The sequence below is a fragment of the Loxodonta africana genome, chromosome 14 (genome assembly GCF_030014295.1).
Source record: "Loxodonta africana isolate mLoxAfr1 chromosome 14, mLoxAfr1.hap2, whole genome shotgun sequence".
NCBI lineage: Eukaryota > Metazoa > Chordata > Mammalia > Proboscidea > Elephantidae > Loxodonta > Loxodonta africana.
Genome location: NC_087355.1, coordinates 4,657,934 through 4,676,647, shown reverse-complemented (window position 1 = coordinate 4,676,647; position 18,714 = coordinate 4,657,934). Strand labels below are relative to the sequence as shown.

General features: G+C 39.4%; 1 protein-coding gene across 5 annotated transcripts in view; it reads left to right on the top strand.

Annotated features, from left to right (window-relative positions):
• Positions 1 to 18,714, top strand: part of SPIDR (scaffold protein involved in DNA repair) — a 778,935-nt gene that overhangs the window by 680,371 nt on the left and 79,850 nt on the right. For 4 of the 5 annotated variants that reach the window (XM_064267703.1, XM_064267702.1, XM_064267704.1 and 1 more), the window contains one exon: positions 3,896 to 4,036. In XM_064267703.1, the coding sequence (XP_064123773.1) occupies positions 3,896 to 4,036 (141 nt within the window). Of the gene's footprint in view, positions 1 to 3,881; positions 4,037 to 18,714 lie in introns of those variants that run through there. The other variant, XM_064267706.1, reaches the window with a different exon arrangement.

Here is an 18,714-nt window from a genome sequence, read left to right as displayed (position 1 = left end):
CCAGAACACTTAATTGTGCTCATGAGGAACCTTTACATAGATCAAGAGGCAGTTATTTGGACAGAACAAGGGGATACTGATTGGTTTAAAGTCAGGAAAGCTGTGCGTCAGCGTTGTATTCTTTCACCATATTGCTGAGCAAATAATCCAAGAAGCTGGACTATACGAAGAAGAACGGGGCATCAGGATTGGAGGAAGACTCATTAACAACCTGCATTATGCAGATGACACAACCTTGCTTGCTGAAAGTAAAAAGGACTTGAAGCACGTACTAATGAAGAGCAAAGACCACAGCCTTCAGTATGGATTGCACCTCAACATAAAGAAAACAAAAATCCTCACAACCAGACCAATGAGCAGCATCATGATAAACAGAGAAAAGATTGAAGTTGTCAAGGATTTCATTTTACTTGGATCCACAATCAACAGCCATGGAAGCAGCAGTCAAGAAATCAAAAGACACATTGCATTTGTGTAAATCTGCTGCAAAATGACCTCTTTAAAGTGTTGAAGAGCAAAGATATCACCTTGAAGACTAGGGTGCACCAGACCCAAGCCATGGTATTTTCAATCGCATCATATGCATGTGAAAGCTGGACCATGAATAAGGAAGACCGAAGAATTGACGCCTTTGAATTGTGGTGTTGGCAAAGAATATTGAATATCCCATGGACTGCCAAAAGATCGAACAAATCTGTCTTAGAAGTACAACCAGAATGCTCTTTGGAAGCAAGGATGGCGAGACTGTGTCTTACATACTTTGGACATGTTGTCAGGAGGGATCAGTCCCTGGAGAAGGACATCATGCTTGGCAGAGTACAGGGTCAGAGGAAAAGAGGAAGACCCTCAACGAGGTAGATTGACACGGTGGCTGCAACAATGAGCTCAAGCGTAACAATGATTGTAAGGATGGCTCAGAACCAGGCAGTGTTTCGTTCTGTTGTGCATAGGGTCGCTATGAGTCGGAACCAACTTGTCGGCACCTAACAACAAGAACGACAAACTTTATGATACATAAAATATACTTCAGTCCAGTTATTTTAATATACATGTCTGCAGACTGTACACACTCCAGTCTAAAATGTACAGGGGTAACTTTTATGTGTCAGTTTGCTTTACAAAGTTTGAGCTACCAGTGAGTGCAGGGCACATGAGGTAGAACTGTAGCAGAACTGCAAAGATGGTTGGAGATGCATTGTCTTGGATGTGAAGTTCAAGGGTTTGCACTCTGTCATCTAGGCTAGGGTCTAGAACAGTGTTTTTCAGAATGTAGACATGACCCCACACAGACATGACCCATTAGTTGAACATGAAATCAAGTTAGTATGTTTTAACTAGAATTTTTATTTTATGGAAAAGATTACAAGAGAAAAATAAAATCTCAGAGTGCATCATACATAGTCACTTCACTTATACATATATACACATTCACATATGTTTGTAGGGTTATAATGTAACGTGCTGCAGAATGTGGTCAAACAATTTGAAAAATGACTGACCTAGGCACTGGAGACACATGAAGATTTGTTAGCATGTGGGGTATGATCAGAGTTTTTTTTTTAATGAAAGTTTACTTTATAAATAAGATATAGGATTAGGAGTTGTTATTGTTGTTAGGTGCCATAAAGTCAGTTCCGACTTACAGTGACCCTATGCACAACAGAATGAAACACCGTCCGGTCCTGCACCATCCTTATAGTAGTTGTTATGCATGAGCCCATTGTTGCAGCCACTGTGTCAATCCACTTATTGAGGGTCTTTTTCACTGACCCTCTACTTTACGACTGGTCCTTCCTGATTACATGTCCAAAGTGCATGAGATAAAGTCTCGCCATTCTTGCTTATAAGGAGCATTCTGCCTGTACTCCTTTCAAGACAGATTTGTTCATTCTTCTGGCGGTCCATGGTATATTCAATATTCTTACCAAAAATATAACTCAAATGCATCAATTCTTTGGTCTTCCTTATTCATTGCCCAGCTTTCACATGCATATGAGGCGATTGAAGACACTGGGGCTTGAGTGAGGCATACCTCCTTAGTCCTTAAAGTAACATCTTTGCTTTCTAACACTTTAAAGAGGTCTTTTGCAACAGATTTGCCCAATGCAATGCATTGTTTGATTTCTTGACTGCTGCTTCCACGGACATTGATTGTGGATCCAAGCAAAATGAAATCCTTGACAATGTCACTTCTTTCTGCATTTATCATAATACTGCTTATTGGCCCATTTGTGAGGATTTTTGTTTTATCTATATTGAGGTGTAATCCATACTGAAGTCTGTAGTCTTTGATCTTCATCAGTAAGTGCTTCAAGTCCTCTTCACTTTCAGCAAGCAAGGTTGTCATAAAGCAGGTTGTCAATGAGTCTTCCTCCAATCCTGCTGCACTGTTCTTTTTCATATGGTCCAGCTTCTTGGATTATTTACTTAGCATACAGATTGAGTAAGTATGGTGAAAGGATACAAACCTGACACACACCTTTCCTTGACTTTAAACTACACAGTATCCCCTTGTTCTGTTCAAACGACTGCCTCTTGGACTATGTACAGGTTCCTCATGAGTACAATTAAGTGTTCTGGTATTCCTATTCTTCCATTTTTCCTAGATTCATACTTTGTACATTCCATGTTCTCATTACTAATGGATGTTTGCAGCTGTTTCTTCTCACTTTGAGTCATGCTACATCAGCAAATGAAGGTCCCAAAATCTTGACTCCATCCACATCATTAAGTTCAACTTGACTTTGAGGAGGCAGCTCTTCCCCAGTCATATTTTTAGTGCCTTCCAACCTGAGGGGCTTATCTTCCGGTGCTGCTATTTTCATTAGGTTTTCACTGGCCAGTTTTTTCAGAAGTAGATCACTGGGTCCTTCTTCCCAGTCTGTCTTAGTCTGGAAGCTCCAGTGAAACCTGTCCACCATGGGTGACGCTGCTGGTATTTGAAATACCAGTGGCATAGCTTCCAGCATCACAGCAACACATGAGCCACCATAGTATGACAGACTAATAGATGTGTGGGCAGGATTAGGAGAGGGTTTTTGTAATCCAGAGGTTCCCAACTGGCGGATGATTCTGCCCCCAGAGAACACTTAGCAATGTCTGGAGACATTTTTGGTTGTCACAACTAGAGGGATGCTATTGGCACTTACCTTTATATTCTCATCTTTGGAAGAGCTTTATGCCCCACAATCTATTTAGTGGTGTTATTGCTGGGTAAATTTTTTTCAGACTCTATGAAATGTTTTCTGAGTATGTGTCATTTCATGATAGAAAAAAGAAGACGTTATTTACCTGAATTATGAAGTGAAAGGATTGGAATTCAGTCATAAGTTCATTTTCACGAATACCATCTTCTGACTTAAAATTAGTGGGAATCCCATACCCATCGTGTCTAGTTTGCTGCCAGCTACAACACTGGTTTTTATCCTGTTGTGTGTAGCATGTCGGTAAATATGTACCTTCTCAGAGAAAGCTCCTAATTGCTGTTCTCATCATAATGATACACTGAAACTTTTCTCAGTATTGAACATCAACACAGTGTGTTTCCTGTCATGGGAAACAGGATAAAAATGGGAACTGAAGACATTCTCTACCTGGGGAACAATAATGTATGATTTGAGAGGATTTTTTTATGTGTGTGCTTTTAAACCAAATTTGGCTTAGGGTTTAGTTGTATGCCAAAATAGAATTGTATCTCCTTCTGTACTTTGTTATGATCCAAACATCTGCATGTATAAATCCAAAAAGTAAATGCTTGAATCCATTTTCATTCACCCTGACTCACCTACTTAGGAAAATAACTACAATAGATGTCTAAAAAAGAAGGGAAATCCTGGCCTTTGTATTGAATCACAAATTGTCTACTAGCAGAACAAATATGAATGCTTTTTTGCAGAGTCTGTCTTCTTGTGCAAGATGCCTATGGGCTGTTTGGTGAAGTACAGTTGGAGGGCACCATCTTGAAAGAAAGACAGTTGGAAGGGAAGTCCTGCAGTCTAGTGGGAATGAAGATTCTGCAGAAGGCCACCAGAGAAAGGTGAGGATACACGGTAATCACATCCAATGTGCCACAATTGCTGGCTCATTGATTAGTGTTTTATCTCTAATTTTATTATTTTTTAAGACAATAATGCAGGCAAATCCATAGAGTTGAGCGGAGCCCATAAAATACCTCCAGGATAAAAATGATAATTGACAACAAAAAGAATGATGCAGGTTAGGTGATTCATAATTTTATCAAAATTAAGAGATAAAAAATGTTATATATGTGTGTTTTAATTCAAGATTTTCTGTATGTTTTCCTAACTATAACACTAAAGCTTCCTTGCATGAGAGACATTTTATGCGAATGGAAATATGATTTAGTGAAAAGGCATTGTAAGAGTTTTAAGCAAATCTCTTGAGTTGCTGTGTCTTTCTGCTTTCCACAGTAAACAAACAAACAATTTCATGGTACCTTACTTAAAATATGGTTTTGAGCAGGTTGAAGTGGAATTGTACATAGATCTGCCCCAAAATGTAGTTGTTATGTCTCCAATAATCACCCTAATTGATGAATTAGGGAAAAAAGAAGCATTTTTCATGGAAGTGTCCAGTCCTGTAGAGAATTAGTGTCAACAAAAGGAGCCCTTGGTGGCACAGTGGTTAAACGCTTAGGTGCTAACTGAAAGGTCAGTGGTTTGAACCCACCAGCGGCTCTGTGGAAAAAAAGACCTGGCAATCTGCTCCTGTAAAAATTACAGCCTAAGAAACACTATGGGGCACTTCTACTCTGCCGTATAGGGTCGCTATGAGTCAGAATCGACTCAACAGCATACGACAACAAAAGTGTCAACAATGAAGTAGGGGGAGGGGTGGGCTGTCTCATTAGGGAGAGAGTAATTGGGAGTATGTAGCAAGGTGTATATAAGTTTTTGTGTGAGAAACTGACTTGATTTGTAAACTTTCACTGAAAGCACAATAAAAATTATTTTTAAAAATGTGTCAACAATGAATTTGGTATTTTCTCTATCTTAATCTAACTTCTCTTCAAATAGTGTGCTACTTAACTGTCTTTGTGTTTTATTTAATTGTAGTAACATCTGAGCTTAAAGTAGTATCTCAGTGAGAGAGAAACCCCATTATGAATTTATGCTATTCTGATTTTGAAGCAGTTATTCATAACATCTTCAAAGAGTTTTTCTTGATGATCATTCTGTCCATAGTTGTTCTCAGTCTTAAGTATTCAATGAACAGTTCTCTTGACTGGATTCAATTGTCGGGGCTCCCATGGGCCTTATCTCTCTGTGTCCTGTTTGTCTTACAGACTTCTTTCCTGAGGGGTAAATTACGAATGCAGCCCTGCACCTATGTTCCTAAAGAGATGTATTTCATGGATAGATCCCTGTAATGCTCTGGGTAGAAACAAGGACATATTATTGATCCATGTAGATCTGTCTTGTTACAAATGCTTCCTGTCACTTGTAAAAAAGAAAAAAGGAAATGACTATGATAATGTAATTGCAGTATAGGATTTTTTTTTGGAGGGAGTTCTCCTGATATTTGGAAATCATAGCTAAACATGAGAAAAGCTTATTTGGGTCACTTGAACCTTGCCCTTATTAAAACCAGGCCTCATCATCTTAATCCTCATTAGGGCTACATATTCGTTATAAACAATTTCAGAATCAAAAACATCTGAAAAGACTAAGTATAAAAAGTATAGTCTTGAAAAAATGATATTCCTTGCCTGAGATCATGTTAATTCCATCAGAGTTGTTGATGGAATAGTGCTCCCTGACTCCAACCCCATGCACTCGAGCCCCGTCTGAGCCACGCCAAGGACAGTAGTGGGTTTTTCCCTGGTCACAAAAAAGCAGTGTTTCTCCAGCTGTAGATTTTACAATCATGTTACAGGTAAGAGTGTGACTTGTTCCGTGGAGGCCCACTTCTGGCTGGAGCATATCTTGTGGAAACAGTGCTGATAACACGCAGAGCAGGATTGAAGTCCAGGGACATTTGACTCTGTAGAGTTCACGTTCTTTTACCATTACACTGCCCAGCCTTAAGTATGCCTATTACTTTACCCAGTTTTATGTTCCTCTGGAAGCATCACTACTGTCTACAACATTCCCACAGGAAATGGGGAAGTGCACTGTTCCAAATAATTCATTTACAGATAAACTTTTGGAACCAATTCCATTTCTAAGTTGTGACTAAATATTTGATGCCTTTTTCAGGTTTGAATAAATTTCTTTATTTGATATATTTAACTTTACTTCAGCATGTTAACAATCCAAATAAATATTTAGATTCTCCTTTTGTTCTTTTGGAAGTTATTTCTTCAAAACAAATTATTAAACCATTTTGGAATGCTGGGTGTTCTAATTGCCTATTAGTGATGTCATCCATTGTCACTCATCCATCCATGGCCCAGTAAATACAAAACTGTCTTTTTATTTTTCGTGTTGTGTATTGTATTTCATAGCAACTCTCATAAACTTTAACAAAATTCACTCCTAGAAATTGTTTTACTTCCCAAAATTCAACCTAAAATGAATAATTGTATAATTCCAATATCTAATATAGAAAATAACTTTTTTGCCAGTTGGAAGATATTTGTATGTTTTGGGATAAGTCATGTGCTCTTGTAGATCTGGGTTACCAGATTTCATCTGGTCTACATTTATAGTGATAGAAAATTATTCTTATCTAACAACTGTTTAGCAATGGCTTTGAAGTAGATTGACATCAGAGGTATCTAGTCAGACAAGCATAATGTTAAACCACTATGCAGGGGCTGCTATGCAGTTGGCCTGCACCATTCTAGAAGGCTTACAGAAAAGCAGACATTGTAGCTTTTGTTTTTCTCATTAAACACATCTACTTGATGGTATTGACATAGTTTTCGATTTCAGTGTCTAGAGGTCACCCACGGTGGAGAGGTTTCAGCGGAGCTGACAGACTAGGAAGACTAGAAAGAGAAACTGAGACAGACTAGGAAGAAAGGCTTAGTGATCTACTTCTGAATATTAGTCAATGACAACAGATCATTGTCCAACTTGCTTGCTTTGAACACGTCATCAGGAGGGAACAATTGCTACCAGAGGACACGTTTGGTGAAGTACAGGGCCAAGAGTGCAAAGCATACCCTCGGTGAGATGAATTGACACAATAGCTGCAGCGATGGATTCGAACTTGCTGGTAATTGTGTGTGAGGATGATGCAGGACTGGGCAACATTTTGTTCTGTACATAAGGTCGCCAGGAGTCAGAGTCACCTCCATGGCAGCTGGCAACAACAACTGACTGGTCAGCGTAGAGAGAAGATGTTACAAAAAATAGCCTGGATTTATAGAGAAAAACTGTCCAGTTTCCAAAACACAGGGCAGCTTGTTCATTGACAGATTTCGAAGCTCTACCTAATGCTTTATTCCTCTCCAGAGAGTTCCTTGGTATTTGTCTAGTGACTTCAGCTCTTAAGATGCATCCCCTGACCTTTGCCCTCCGAAGCAGCCCTATGAAGCAGTTTAGTGGGCCAAACAAGCTGAGAAGTCACATTGCATTGGTTTCATAATTCTATATATGAACTTTATCTTTTTTCATTGTTGATTATTTTTTTTTATATATATGATAGGGCAATATTGATCCACTTGATCATTCTGTAATTTCTAGTGAAAGTCAGACTTAGTAAGTATGTTATGGAGGGAAGGCACAGCTCAAGCCCTGGCCCTGGGACTTCTTGTCTGAAGTTCAGTGACAACAGGTCCATTTCAACAATACATGCACATCAGCAATGTTCTAAGACTAAAATATTTGCAGTGGTGGACTTCCTACTTATGAGCTAAGGAATCCATATGAAGATTTGAAGTTTGTGTATGTTTTACCCTAAATTACTAAGGTCAAACAATTCTTAAGATACCTAATTCTGTATACTTGGATAGAATGTAATTAAACCTAGTTCTCAACACTCACTATTGTTGTTTCTATAACACACTTTAAGAAGTGAGTGTGTGTATCTGTGTGTATGAGAAAAAATACCTTGCATAATGAAGAAAGAAAAAAATTAATGATCCAATTAGTAAGTTATGGTTTAAAGGCCAGCTTTTGTTTCCATGGTACCACATGAAGTCCTATTGATTATACTGTGCTCCGTCAGTATGCTCATAGATTAGCCAGCCTGTGGTCAGGATGACAGTCCTCTGCAAGCCCTCAGCTGCTTCCCCAGCCACTGCCCTCCTGGCCCTTCACTTCCCACCACTCACAGCCTCTTGCAATGTTCCTTAGACTTAACACTCTTTTGCATTCTTCTTTGGCCTTACTGAAACCCACTCTCCTCACAGCCCAGTCTCATACTGCCTCTCCGTGAAGGCTCCTGGCACCTCTGTCGGGAGCTGCCTCCTGGGTCTCTGCAGCAGTCTCCACCATGGTGCCCTCCCACGCATGCACCCAGGGCTGTGTGTGGTTCCCACTTTCTCCATCTCCCACCAAAGAAGCATATTATAATGTAAATGAGAGTGGTATTCCAGGGGTAAGTTTGAATGTGACAATTTTTTTTAGTAAATCATGTGCTAATATCAGTACTAGTATTAAATGCCTGGTGATGGTCACTCACTGTGGGCCCAGCTGCCTGGGGTTGTGCTGCACAAGCCGAAGGGACACATCTTCTTTGTTCCTGCACCCCATTCCCTGGAGATGCCTGACCGGTAGATAGGAGGCGTTTGATGTTGGGTGAATGATGGTAGCGGCCACAGTTTCAGTGCCCTGCCGGTTTGTGGGCTCTGTGAGGGCAGGGGCTGCTTCCTGCTCCCCTTCGTACTTCCCGTGCATAGCAGAATGTCTGGCACATAATAGGCACATGATAAATATTTGTGGATAGACATTAGGTGTTTTCTTAGACTCGTCTTAGAATTTTCTTCAGCAAGATTTGGATGTGTATTTTTGTACTTGGTAAACAGTATAGGGTTGCAATGAGTCGGAATTGACTCGACGGCAGTGGGTTTGGGTTTTTTTTTGTTTATTTGTTTGTTTAAATAGTAATTATTGGAGCACAGGTTTAGGCGGGAGAGTGGGGATGGCCTTGGTCCCAAGACCTGGGTCCCCGTGCAGGTGGTGGCACACTAGATCCTTAGGCTCCTTACTGAGCTCTAGGAGCTGGTGCATGAGGCCAGCTTGTGGGGGCACTTCATGAAGATGGTGAGAGTGTGGGCATTTGTGATTACCTTTCCACACAACGCTTTCTTTCTGGGAGTGCACTTTACTGAACTTGTGCCGTGTAGTCCTCACAAGAGTCCATTGAGGGGCTGTGCTCCAGTTCTCATGCCCATTTTATAGATGGTGAATGTGTTGCCCAAGGTCACAGAGCAGTGGGGGGTCTAGCCCACGTGTGGGTCAGGCAGTCGACCCAGAGCTGTCAGACTCACATGTAAGTCCAAGGACACAGACCCTGCAAACCAAAGTAACTTAGAAGGGAACCATTAGGAATCACCTAAATGCAACCTGCTGGGCTGTCTTATTTATTGGAGAGTCATTGCGAATGCTCTTTTAGCAGGAAACATGTAGTGTTGAGATCTCTCCTTGGGTAAGAAACTTCAGTAGTAATTTCCTTCCTTTGATGTTCCCTCTTCAAAGAGCCACACACTTCCCTTGGGGTTTGAGGTCCCGAATCTCTTTGCTAATTGCTCTGGTTGGAAACCCTGTCTTAAGGGACATTCTTGACAATACTTTCATGATTATGAAAAATAAAATTGTTCCGGGCGGGTTCACATAAGTTTCTGGAAAGAGAGTAAATTGCCACTTAAAAAGAATGTGCTAAGTCTTGGGAACAAGGTTGCTCAAAGAAGCAGGAATAAGCCCCTCCTTCCTTTACAAAAAAAGAAAAAAAAATTTTTTTTTTTTACATAAACACTATTCTATTTTTTCAAACCTAAATAAGTTTAGAAGTAGGATTTGTGTTTTCCCTGTAGATTTTTTTTTCTGCCTGCCAGATGTTGCCTATCGTTTGTTTCCTGTCAAAGTTAAATCTTTTTATTGTCCTTTAAGGATGGGTTATTTTTTGTTTGTTTGTTGTCTATATATAATGAGCATACAAGGAACCATAAACAACAGTAGAACAGTAAGTAAAAACAAAAAGCAACTATTTTCAACAATGCACCCACTCTATAGGGTCTGTATGAGTCGGAATAACTTGATGGCAGTTGGTTTGATTTGTTTCTTTTGATAATTAATATGTGGGCATAGACTTTCCTTGGATATACACACTTGTGTATGGGCTTTTCTGCTCTGATTTATTTTTCTGTTGACATTATTTCTTAAAGACTTTCTCGTTTACTGTACACACTTCCCTTATTTTGCTGCCTTAGTTTTCTCTAATTTGAGGGCACATGGACTATTAGGTGTCATAGAGTCTTAAATTTGAAACTGGGAGGCCTGGATTGTGGTCCTGGTTCTGCTGCAGATACTACTAGATCTGGCCACGGATTTACCTGAAAAATGAAAGGACTGGACTAAATGACCTTAAAGCCTCCTGACAGTTTGAGGTTTTTTCTTTTCCTTTCTAAGTATAGTGAGGTGGCTTTTTTAGCTTTGTACAAATGGGCATTTTTTCCACTTGAACGTCTTTTCCTTAAAGGAAATAGTAAACCCGTTGTCTAAACAATGTTCTTACAAATAAACTTGCCATCTGTTTGCTAGGTATGATAACATGCATCTTTGATTAAGCAATAAAAGCATATCTTTGTAAGATTTCTACTAAAATAACGGGTCCTAATCATCTAGATTCTGATTTTTTTTTTTGTTCTTTACATAGAGCATTTTGAAAGGTCAAATACATTCTACAAAATATTTCCTTTGGAATAGTTACATTTTAGGAGGATAGAGCCTATTCTAATTATTGTTTGCTTAATCACTTTATTTCTTCTTGGTAACTGTGAACTGATACTTATTTTTATTAGCGATTTTAACCAAAAATTAAAAGAGATCATGACTTTTATTTTTATTTTAGAGGAAAGATTTTTTGAAAATCTGAGGTCTTAGTCCCAAGTCACACAAATCATAATTAGAACTTATTGCTCTCTATGGCCTAAAAGGAGCCCTGGTGGCACAGTAGTTAAGAACTTGGCTGCTAACCCAAAGGTCATCAGTTAGAATCCACCAGCCGCTCCTTGGAAACCCTATGGGGCAGTTCTACTCTGCCATATAGGGTCATTATGAATCGGAATCTAATTGACAGCAATGGGTTTGGTTTTGTTGTTTACGGCTTAAAAAGGGGGCCCTGGTGACACAGTATTTAAGCCCTAGGCTACTAACCTCAAGGTTGGAGGTTCAAACCTACCAGCTAATCCACAGGAGAAAGATGTGACAGTCTGCTCCCATAAAGATTCAAAACCAACCAAACCCACTGGCCTCCAGTTGATTCTGACTCATAGCAACCCCATAGGGTTTCCAGAGCTGTAAATCTCTACGGAAGCAGACTGAGACATCTTTTTTCCAGAAAGCTCCTCATAGTTTTGAACCGCCAACCTTTCACTTACCAGTGGATTGCATTAACCACTGTACCACCAGGGCTTCTTCCTTAGAAACCTGATAGAGCAATTCTCCTCTGACCTATAGGGCCGCTGAGTTGGGATTCACTTGATGGCAATGGTTTGCTTTTTTTTTTTTAAGGCTTAAAATGCTTATTCACTCCCTTATATATTTGATTCTTTTGCTTTAATATCATTAATTAATTTTGATACAAGGAGGTCTTTATATATTTATATGATTTAGTCTGGTTAAAATAGTTTGATACTTTATATTTTGCATAAGAACAATGAAGATAGTCGGGAAAAGTGTAAAAGAATTGGAATCCATGGGACGGCAATGGGTTTGGTTTTTTTCCTTTGGTTTTTATTTTCTCATCTTATCAGAATAAGAAAAAGATATGCAGAAATAAGGCAACTTGAACAATATCATGCACCCAAGCTTCAGTTTCTTCATTTTCAGCACAGCTACATAGTCATGAATCTTCAATGATTTAATTTTTTAATTAAAAAATACTTAAAGAATTTATGTGTCCAGGCTGAAAGAATATGGGATGCAGCACCAATAACATTCAAAGTGATACCATTAAACCAAACTGGACAACGTCCCCAGAACATCAGCCCTGTGCAAACACAGAAATACCAGAAGTAAAGAAAGGAAACATGTTCAAAAGAAGAAAAGTGGCAAACAAAAGAAGTTGCATAGTAAGTAAAAAATGAACTCCCCCACTAGATGATTATAATCAAAAAAATGGGAAACAACAGGTATTGATGAGAATGTGGAGAAATTAGAACCCTCATTTATTACTGGTGGGAATGCAAAATGGTTGCCACTGTGGAAAACAGTTTGGTGGTTCCTCGAAAGTTAAGCATAGATCTGCCATATAACCCAGTTATCTCAATCCTAGGTATATAGCCAGAAGGAGTGAGGGTAGGAGCACCAACAGAAATCTGTCCACCAATGTTCGTTGCAGCACTATTCACAATAGCCCAAAAGTGGAAACAACCTAAATGCCCATCAACAGATGAATGGATAAACATACATACAACGGAACATAACTCAGCCGTAAAGAGAAATGAAGTCCTGATACATGCCATGACAGGGATAAGCCTTGAAAATGTTATGCCAAGTGAAATACATCAGTCACCAAAAAACAAATATTGTATGATCCCCTTTATATAAAATAGGCAAATGTGTAGAAACTGAAATCTATTAGTTGTCCCCAGGGGAGGGTGAGCTGAGGGAGGAAGAGGAATCATTGTTTAGGGGGACACTGAGTTTCTGTTAATGGTGGTAGAATAATTTGGAGAAGAATAATGGTAATGGTGGCACAACATGATCAATGTAATCAATGTCACTGAATTATACATGTAAAAATTGTTGAATTGGCAAATGTTTTGTTTTATATATATATTTCCCACAATTAAAAAAAATGAACTGAAGCTTATTGTAGTTTATAATATGTTTCGAGACCAGGAAGTCTGAGTCTTTCTACTTTGTTCTTTTTCAAGATTGCTTTGGCTTTTCAAGGCCCCTTGCCATTCCATATAAATGTGAGAATTGGCTTTATGATTTGCATTGAATCTATAGATTACATTAGGACATCCTGACAATATTAAGCCCCGCCAATCCATGAGCATACAATGTCCTTCCATTTATTTGTTGTTCTTGTTGTCATCGAGTTGATTCCAACTCATGATGACCCCATGTGCTAAAGAGCAGAACTGCTTCATAGGGTTTTCTTGGCTGTAATCTTCACGGAAGCAGATCATTGGGCCTTTTATTCCTGGGTACTGCTAGATGGCTTTGAACTGCTAACCTTTAGGTTTCGGTCAAGTGCAAACTGTTTACACCACCTAGGGACCTCTTCCATTTATTTAAGTCTTCTTTAATTTCTTTAAGTAATGTTTTATAGTTTTCAGTGTACAAGTCTTTCACGTCCTTGGTTAAATTTTATTAAATTAAATAAAAAGCTATTTTATTTTTTAAGATCCTATTGTAAGTTGAATTGTTCCCTTAACTTCCCTTTCAGATTGCCCATTACTGCTGTATAAAAACCCAACCGATTTTTCTGTGTTGACCTTGTATGTATCCTGTCACTTCGCACAATTTATCTAGAACTGGCAAGTGTATTTGTTGTTGTTAGGTGCTGTACAGTCAGTTCCGATGCATAGCGACCCTATGCACAACAGAATGAAACACCGCCCAGTCCTGAGCCATCCTCACAATTGTTGTTATGCTTCAGCCACTGTGTCAGTCCATCTCGTTGAGGGTCTTCCTCTTTTCCACTGACCCTGTACTCTGCCAAGCATGATGTCCTTCTCCAGAGACTGATCCCTCCTGAAAACATGTCCAAAGTATGTAAGACACAGTCTCTCAGTCCTTACTTCTAAGGAGCATTCTGGTTGTACTTCTCTTAAGACAGGTTTGTTCATTCTTTTGGCAGTCCATGGTATATTCAATATTCTTCGTGAACACCACAATTCAAGGGTGTCAGTTTTTCAGTCTTCCATATTCATTGTCCAGCTTTCACATGCATATGATGTGATTGAAAATACCATGGCTTGGGTCAGGAGCACCTTAGTCTTCAAGGTGACACCTTTGCTCTTCAACACTTTAAAGAGGTCGTTTTGCAACAGATTTACACAAATGCAATGCGCCTTTGGATTTCTTGACTGCTCCTTCCATGGCTGTTGATTGTGGATCCAAGTAAAATGAAATCCTTGACAACTTCAATCTTTTCTCTGTTTATCATGATGTTGCTCATTGGTCCGGTGGTGAGGATTTTTGTTTTCTTTATGTTGAGGTGCAATCCATACTGAAGGCTGTGGTCTTTGCTCTTCATTAGTACGTGCTTCAAGGCCTTTTTACTTTCAGCAAGCAAGGCTGTGTCATCTGCATAGCGCAGGTTGTTAATGCACCTTCCTCCAATCCTGATGCCCCGTTCTTCTTCATATAGTCCAGCTTCTCGGATTATTTGCTCAGCATACAGATTGAATAAGTATGGTGAAAGAATACAACCCTGACGCGCACCTTTCCTGACTTTAAACCAATCAATATCCCCTTGTTCTGTCCGAACAACTGCCTCTTGATCTATGTAAAGGTTCCTCATGAGCACAATTATGTGTTCTGGAATTCCTGTTTTTTGTAATGTTATTCATAATTTGTTATGATCCACACAGTCGAATGCCTTTGCATAGTCAATAAAACCCAGGTAAACATCCTTCGGGTATTCTCTGCTTTCAGCCAGGATCCATCTGACATCAGCAATGATATCCCTGGTTCCACGTCCTCTTCTGAAACCGGCCTGAATTTCTTGCAGTTCTCTGTCGATATACTGCTGCAGCCGTTTTTGAGTGATCTTCAGCAAAATATTGCTTGCCTGTGATATTAATGATATTGTTCTATAATTTCCACATTCGGCTGGATCACCTTTCTTGGGAATAGGCATAAATGTGGATCTCTTCCAGTCAGTTGGCCAGGAAGCTGTCTTCCATACTTCTTGGCACAGACGAGTGAGCACTTCCAGTGCTGCATCTGCTTGTTGAAACATCTCAATTGATATTCCATCATTCCTCGAGACTTGTTTTTTGCCAGTGCCTTCAGAGCAGCTTGGACTTCTTCCTTCAGTACCATCAGCTCCTGATCATATGCTACCTCTTGAAATGGTTGAACATCGACTAATTCTTTTTAATATAATGACTCTGTGCATTCCTTCCATCTTCTTTTGATGCTTCCTGCATCATTTAATATTTTCCCCATAGAATCCTTCACTATTGCAACTTGAGGCTTGAATTTTTTTCTTCAGTTCTTTCAGCTTGAGAAACGCCAAGCGTGTTCTTCCCTTTTGGTTTCCCATCTCCTTCTCTTTGCACATGTCATTATAATACTTTGTCTTCTCGAGAGGCCCTTTGAAATCTTCTGTTCAGTTCTTTTACTTCATCAATTCTTCCTTTTGCTTTAGCTGCTCGACATTCGAGAGCAAGTTCCAGAGTCTCCTCTGACATCTGTCTTGGCCTTTTCTTTCTTTCCTGTCTTTTTGATGAACTCTTGCTTTCTTCATGTACGATGTCCTTGATGTCATTCCACAACTCATCTGGTCTTCGGTCACTAGTGTTCAGTGCATGAAATCTATTCTTCAGATAGTCTCTAAATTCAGGTGGGACATACTCAAGGTCATATTTGGGCTCTGGTGGACTTGCTCTGATTTTCTTCAGTTTCATATGAGCAGCTGATGGTCTGTTCCACAGTCGGCCCCTGGCCTTGTTCTGACTGATGATATTGAGCTTTTTCCATCGTCTCTTTCCACAGATGTAGTCGATTTGATTTTGTGTGTGTTCCATCTGGCAAGGTCCATGTGTATAGTTGCCGTTTATGTTGGTGAAAGAAGTTATTTGCAGTGAAGAAGTCGTTGGTCTTGCAAAATGCTATCATTCGATCTCCAGCACTGTTTCTATCACCAAGGCCATATTTCCCAACTACTGATCCTTCTTCTTTGTTTCCAACTTTCGCATTCAAATCACCAGTAATTATCAATGCATCTTGATGGCATGTTCGATCAATTTCAGACTGTAGCACCTGATAAAAATCTTCTATTTCTGCATCTTTGGCCCTAGTGGTTGGTGCATAAATTTGAATAATAGTCGTATTAACTGGTCTTCCTTGTAGGCATGTGGATATTATCCTATCACTGACAGTGTTGTTCTTCAGGATAGATCTTGAAATGTTCTTTTGGACGATGAATGTGGCACCATTCCTCTTCAAGTTGTTATTCCCAGCATAGTAGACTATATGATTGTCCAATTCAAAATGGCCCATACCAGTCCATTTCAGCTCACTATTGCCTAGGGTATTGATGTTTATGCATTCCATTTCATTTTTGACGATCTCCAGTTTTCCTAGATTCATACTTCATACATTCCAGGCTCTGATTATTAATGGATGTTCACAGCTGTTTCTTCTCATTTTGAGTAGTGCCACATCAGCAAATGAAGATCCCAAAAGCTTTACTCCATCCACATCATTAAGGTCGACTCTACTTTGAGGAGGCAGCTCTTCCCCAGTTATCTTTTGAGTGCCTTCCAACCTGGGGGGCTCATTTTCCAGGATTGTATCAGACAATGTTCTGCTGCTATTCCTAAGGTTTTCACTGGCTAATGATTTTCGGAAGTAGGCTGCCAGATCCTTCTTCCTAGTCTGTCTTAGTTTGGAAGCTCAGTTGAAACCTGTCCTCCATGGGTGACCCTGCTGGCATCTGAATACCAGTGGCATAGCTTCCAGCATCACAGCAACATGCAAGCCCCCACAGTACGACATACTGACAGACATGTGGCAAGTGTATAGAGACCAAATTTATTAGTGGTTACCAAGGGCAGATGGGAGGGAGGACGAAAGGTGGGCTCATTGCTTAGAGGACGCTGAGCTTCTATTAATGATAATGAAAAGATTTAGCAAAGAATATTGGTGATGGTGGAACAACATGATAAACATGTCACTGAACTGCACATGTGAAGAATGTTGAAACAGCAGATGTTGTGTTACATATATATTTACCACAAAAAAAAAGAAGGACCTATGAAAAGGAATGGAGTTCTGACACACTTTGCCATGTGGATGAGCCTTGACAACATGCTCAGTGAAAGAAACCAGACACAAAAGGTCATATATTGCCTGATTCCATTTATATGAAACATCCAGAATAAATAAATCCATAGATATGGAGGACAGGTTAGTGGTTGCCAGGAGCTAGGGGTAAGGAAGGGTGACTGCTTAATGGGTAAGGCTTTTTGTTTTGGGGGGGGGTGGTGAAAATGTTTTGGAACTAGATAGTTACACAGCATTGTGAATGTACTAAATGCCACTGAATTGTACTTTAAAATGGTTAATTTTATGTTATAGTGAATTTTATCTCAATTTAAAAAGAAAATCAATTGATAGCCTAGAAAATGCTTACCATATTTTTATACGAATAATGGGCATCTTCTACATTTGTTTGCCAACTGCTCCCTCCTCCTCACAAGGTACTTTTGTCAGCGCTCTACACTATTTTTTTTACAGCAACATGTTTAAAAAAAATTGGCATAGTGGCACTTGTGAAAATACCTCATGAGGGGAGGGAGCATTTGGCAAACAAACATGGAAGGCACCCATTATTTGCATAAAAGTATGGTATGCTGAGTTATGGAAATAGCTTTACATGTTTCATAAGTCCAGGCAGATAAAAATAGCTTATAAATGGAACTTCTGGGCATAATTTTACATGTATCAAAAAGTCACAAGAATAGGGACTGAGAAAAAGATAGCAATTATTTAACATTGACTACTAAGGCCATTTTGGGAAACAAGGGCAGATTTATCTATTAAAATGGGCACCCCTCTAAATCACTTATCACCTTTATCTTTCAATGAAAGATCCTAAGATAAGAAAACTTAAATTTATATCTATTCTGTCCAATGTACATATCAGTGACACTGAAAATCAAGATGTTGATTAACCCATACAAAGGGAGAGCAGCTGACTGAAGAAAGGCTGGGAATACCCACTTGGTTGTCACAGGAAGGAAGAGGAATGAGAACCACGAACCACCTGAAAGATTCTATTTGAATTATGCAGGCCAAGATCACTGTCTTAACAGTTGCTTAGAAAAATTACCTATCCACCAGGTACTGAAGTAAAAAGTACTTAAAAGTTTTAGACTATGGTTGCTAATATTCACTAAAAAGAAATTCAGATAGATAATGTCTGCTTTTACTATAATCTTCATTTTTCTGTCTTTTCACTTATTCATTCGTTAACACAACACCATACTGTGGGCACAAATATATAGTCATGGTTCCAGGCCTAGAGGAGTGTACCATCTAGAGGGGAAGCAGTTTTGAAACAAATAATAACAATATAAGAAGATTTTTGCCATAGTGAGTGACTATCCCCTCATCTGCTTGCAGGAGTAGGCAAGGCTTCCCTGAGGAGGAAGTCTTGCAGGTTAAGACTTTTAAGTTGGTGAAGTTTCTAGGCAGTCGCACGTGGGAGAACATTCTGGGTATAATGAGCTTACCACACATTGCACATTAGGAATCCATTTAAAAACTTATTTTCCAAAAACCTTCTTTTTAAGCAAAAATAGCCCTCCACCTAGGGGCCTACTGTTACTTTCTTCAGGTCCTCCAAAGCAGTTATTGTACTACTTAATAAAAGCCTGATTATTAAGTGGTGAAA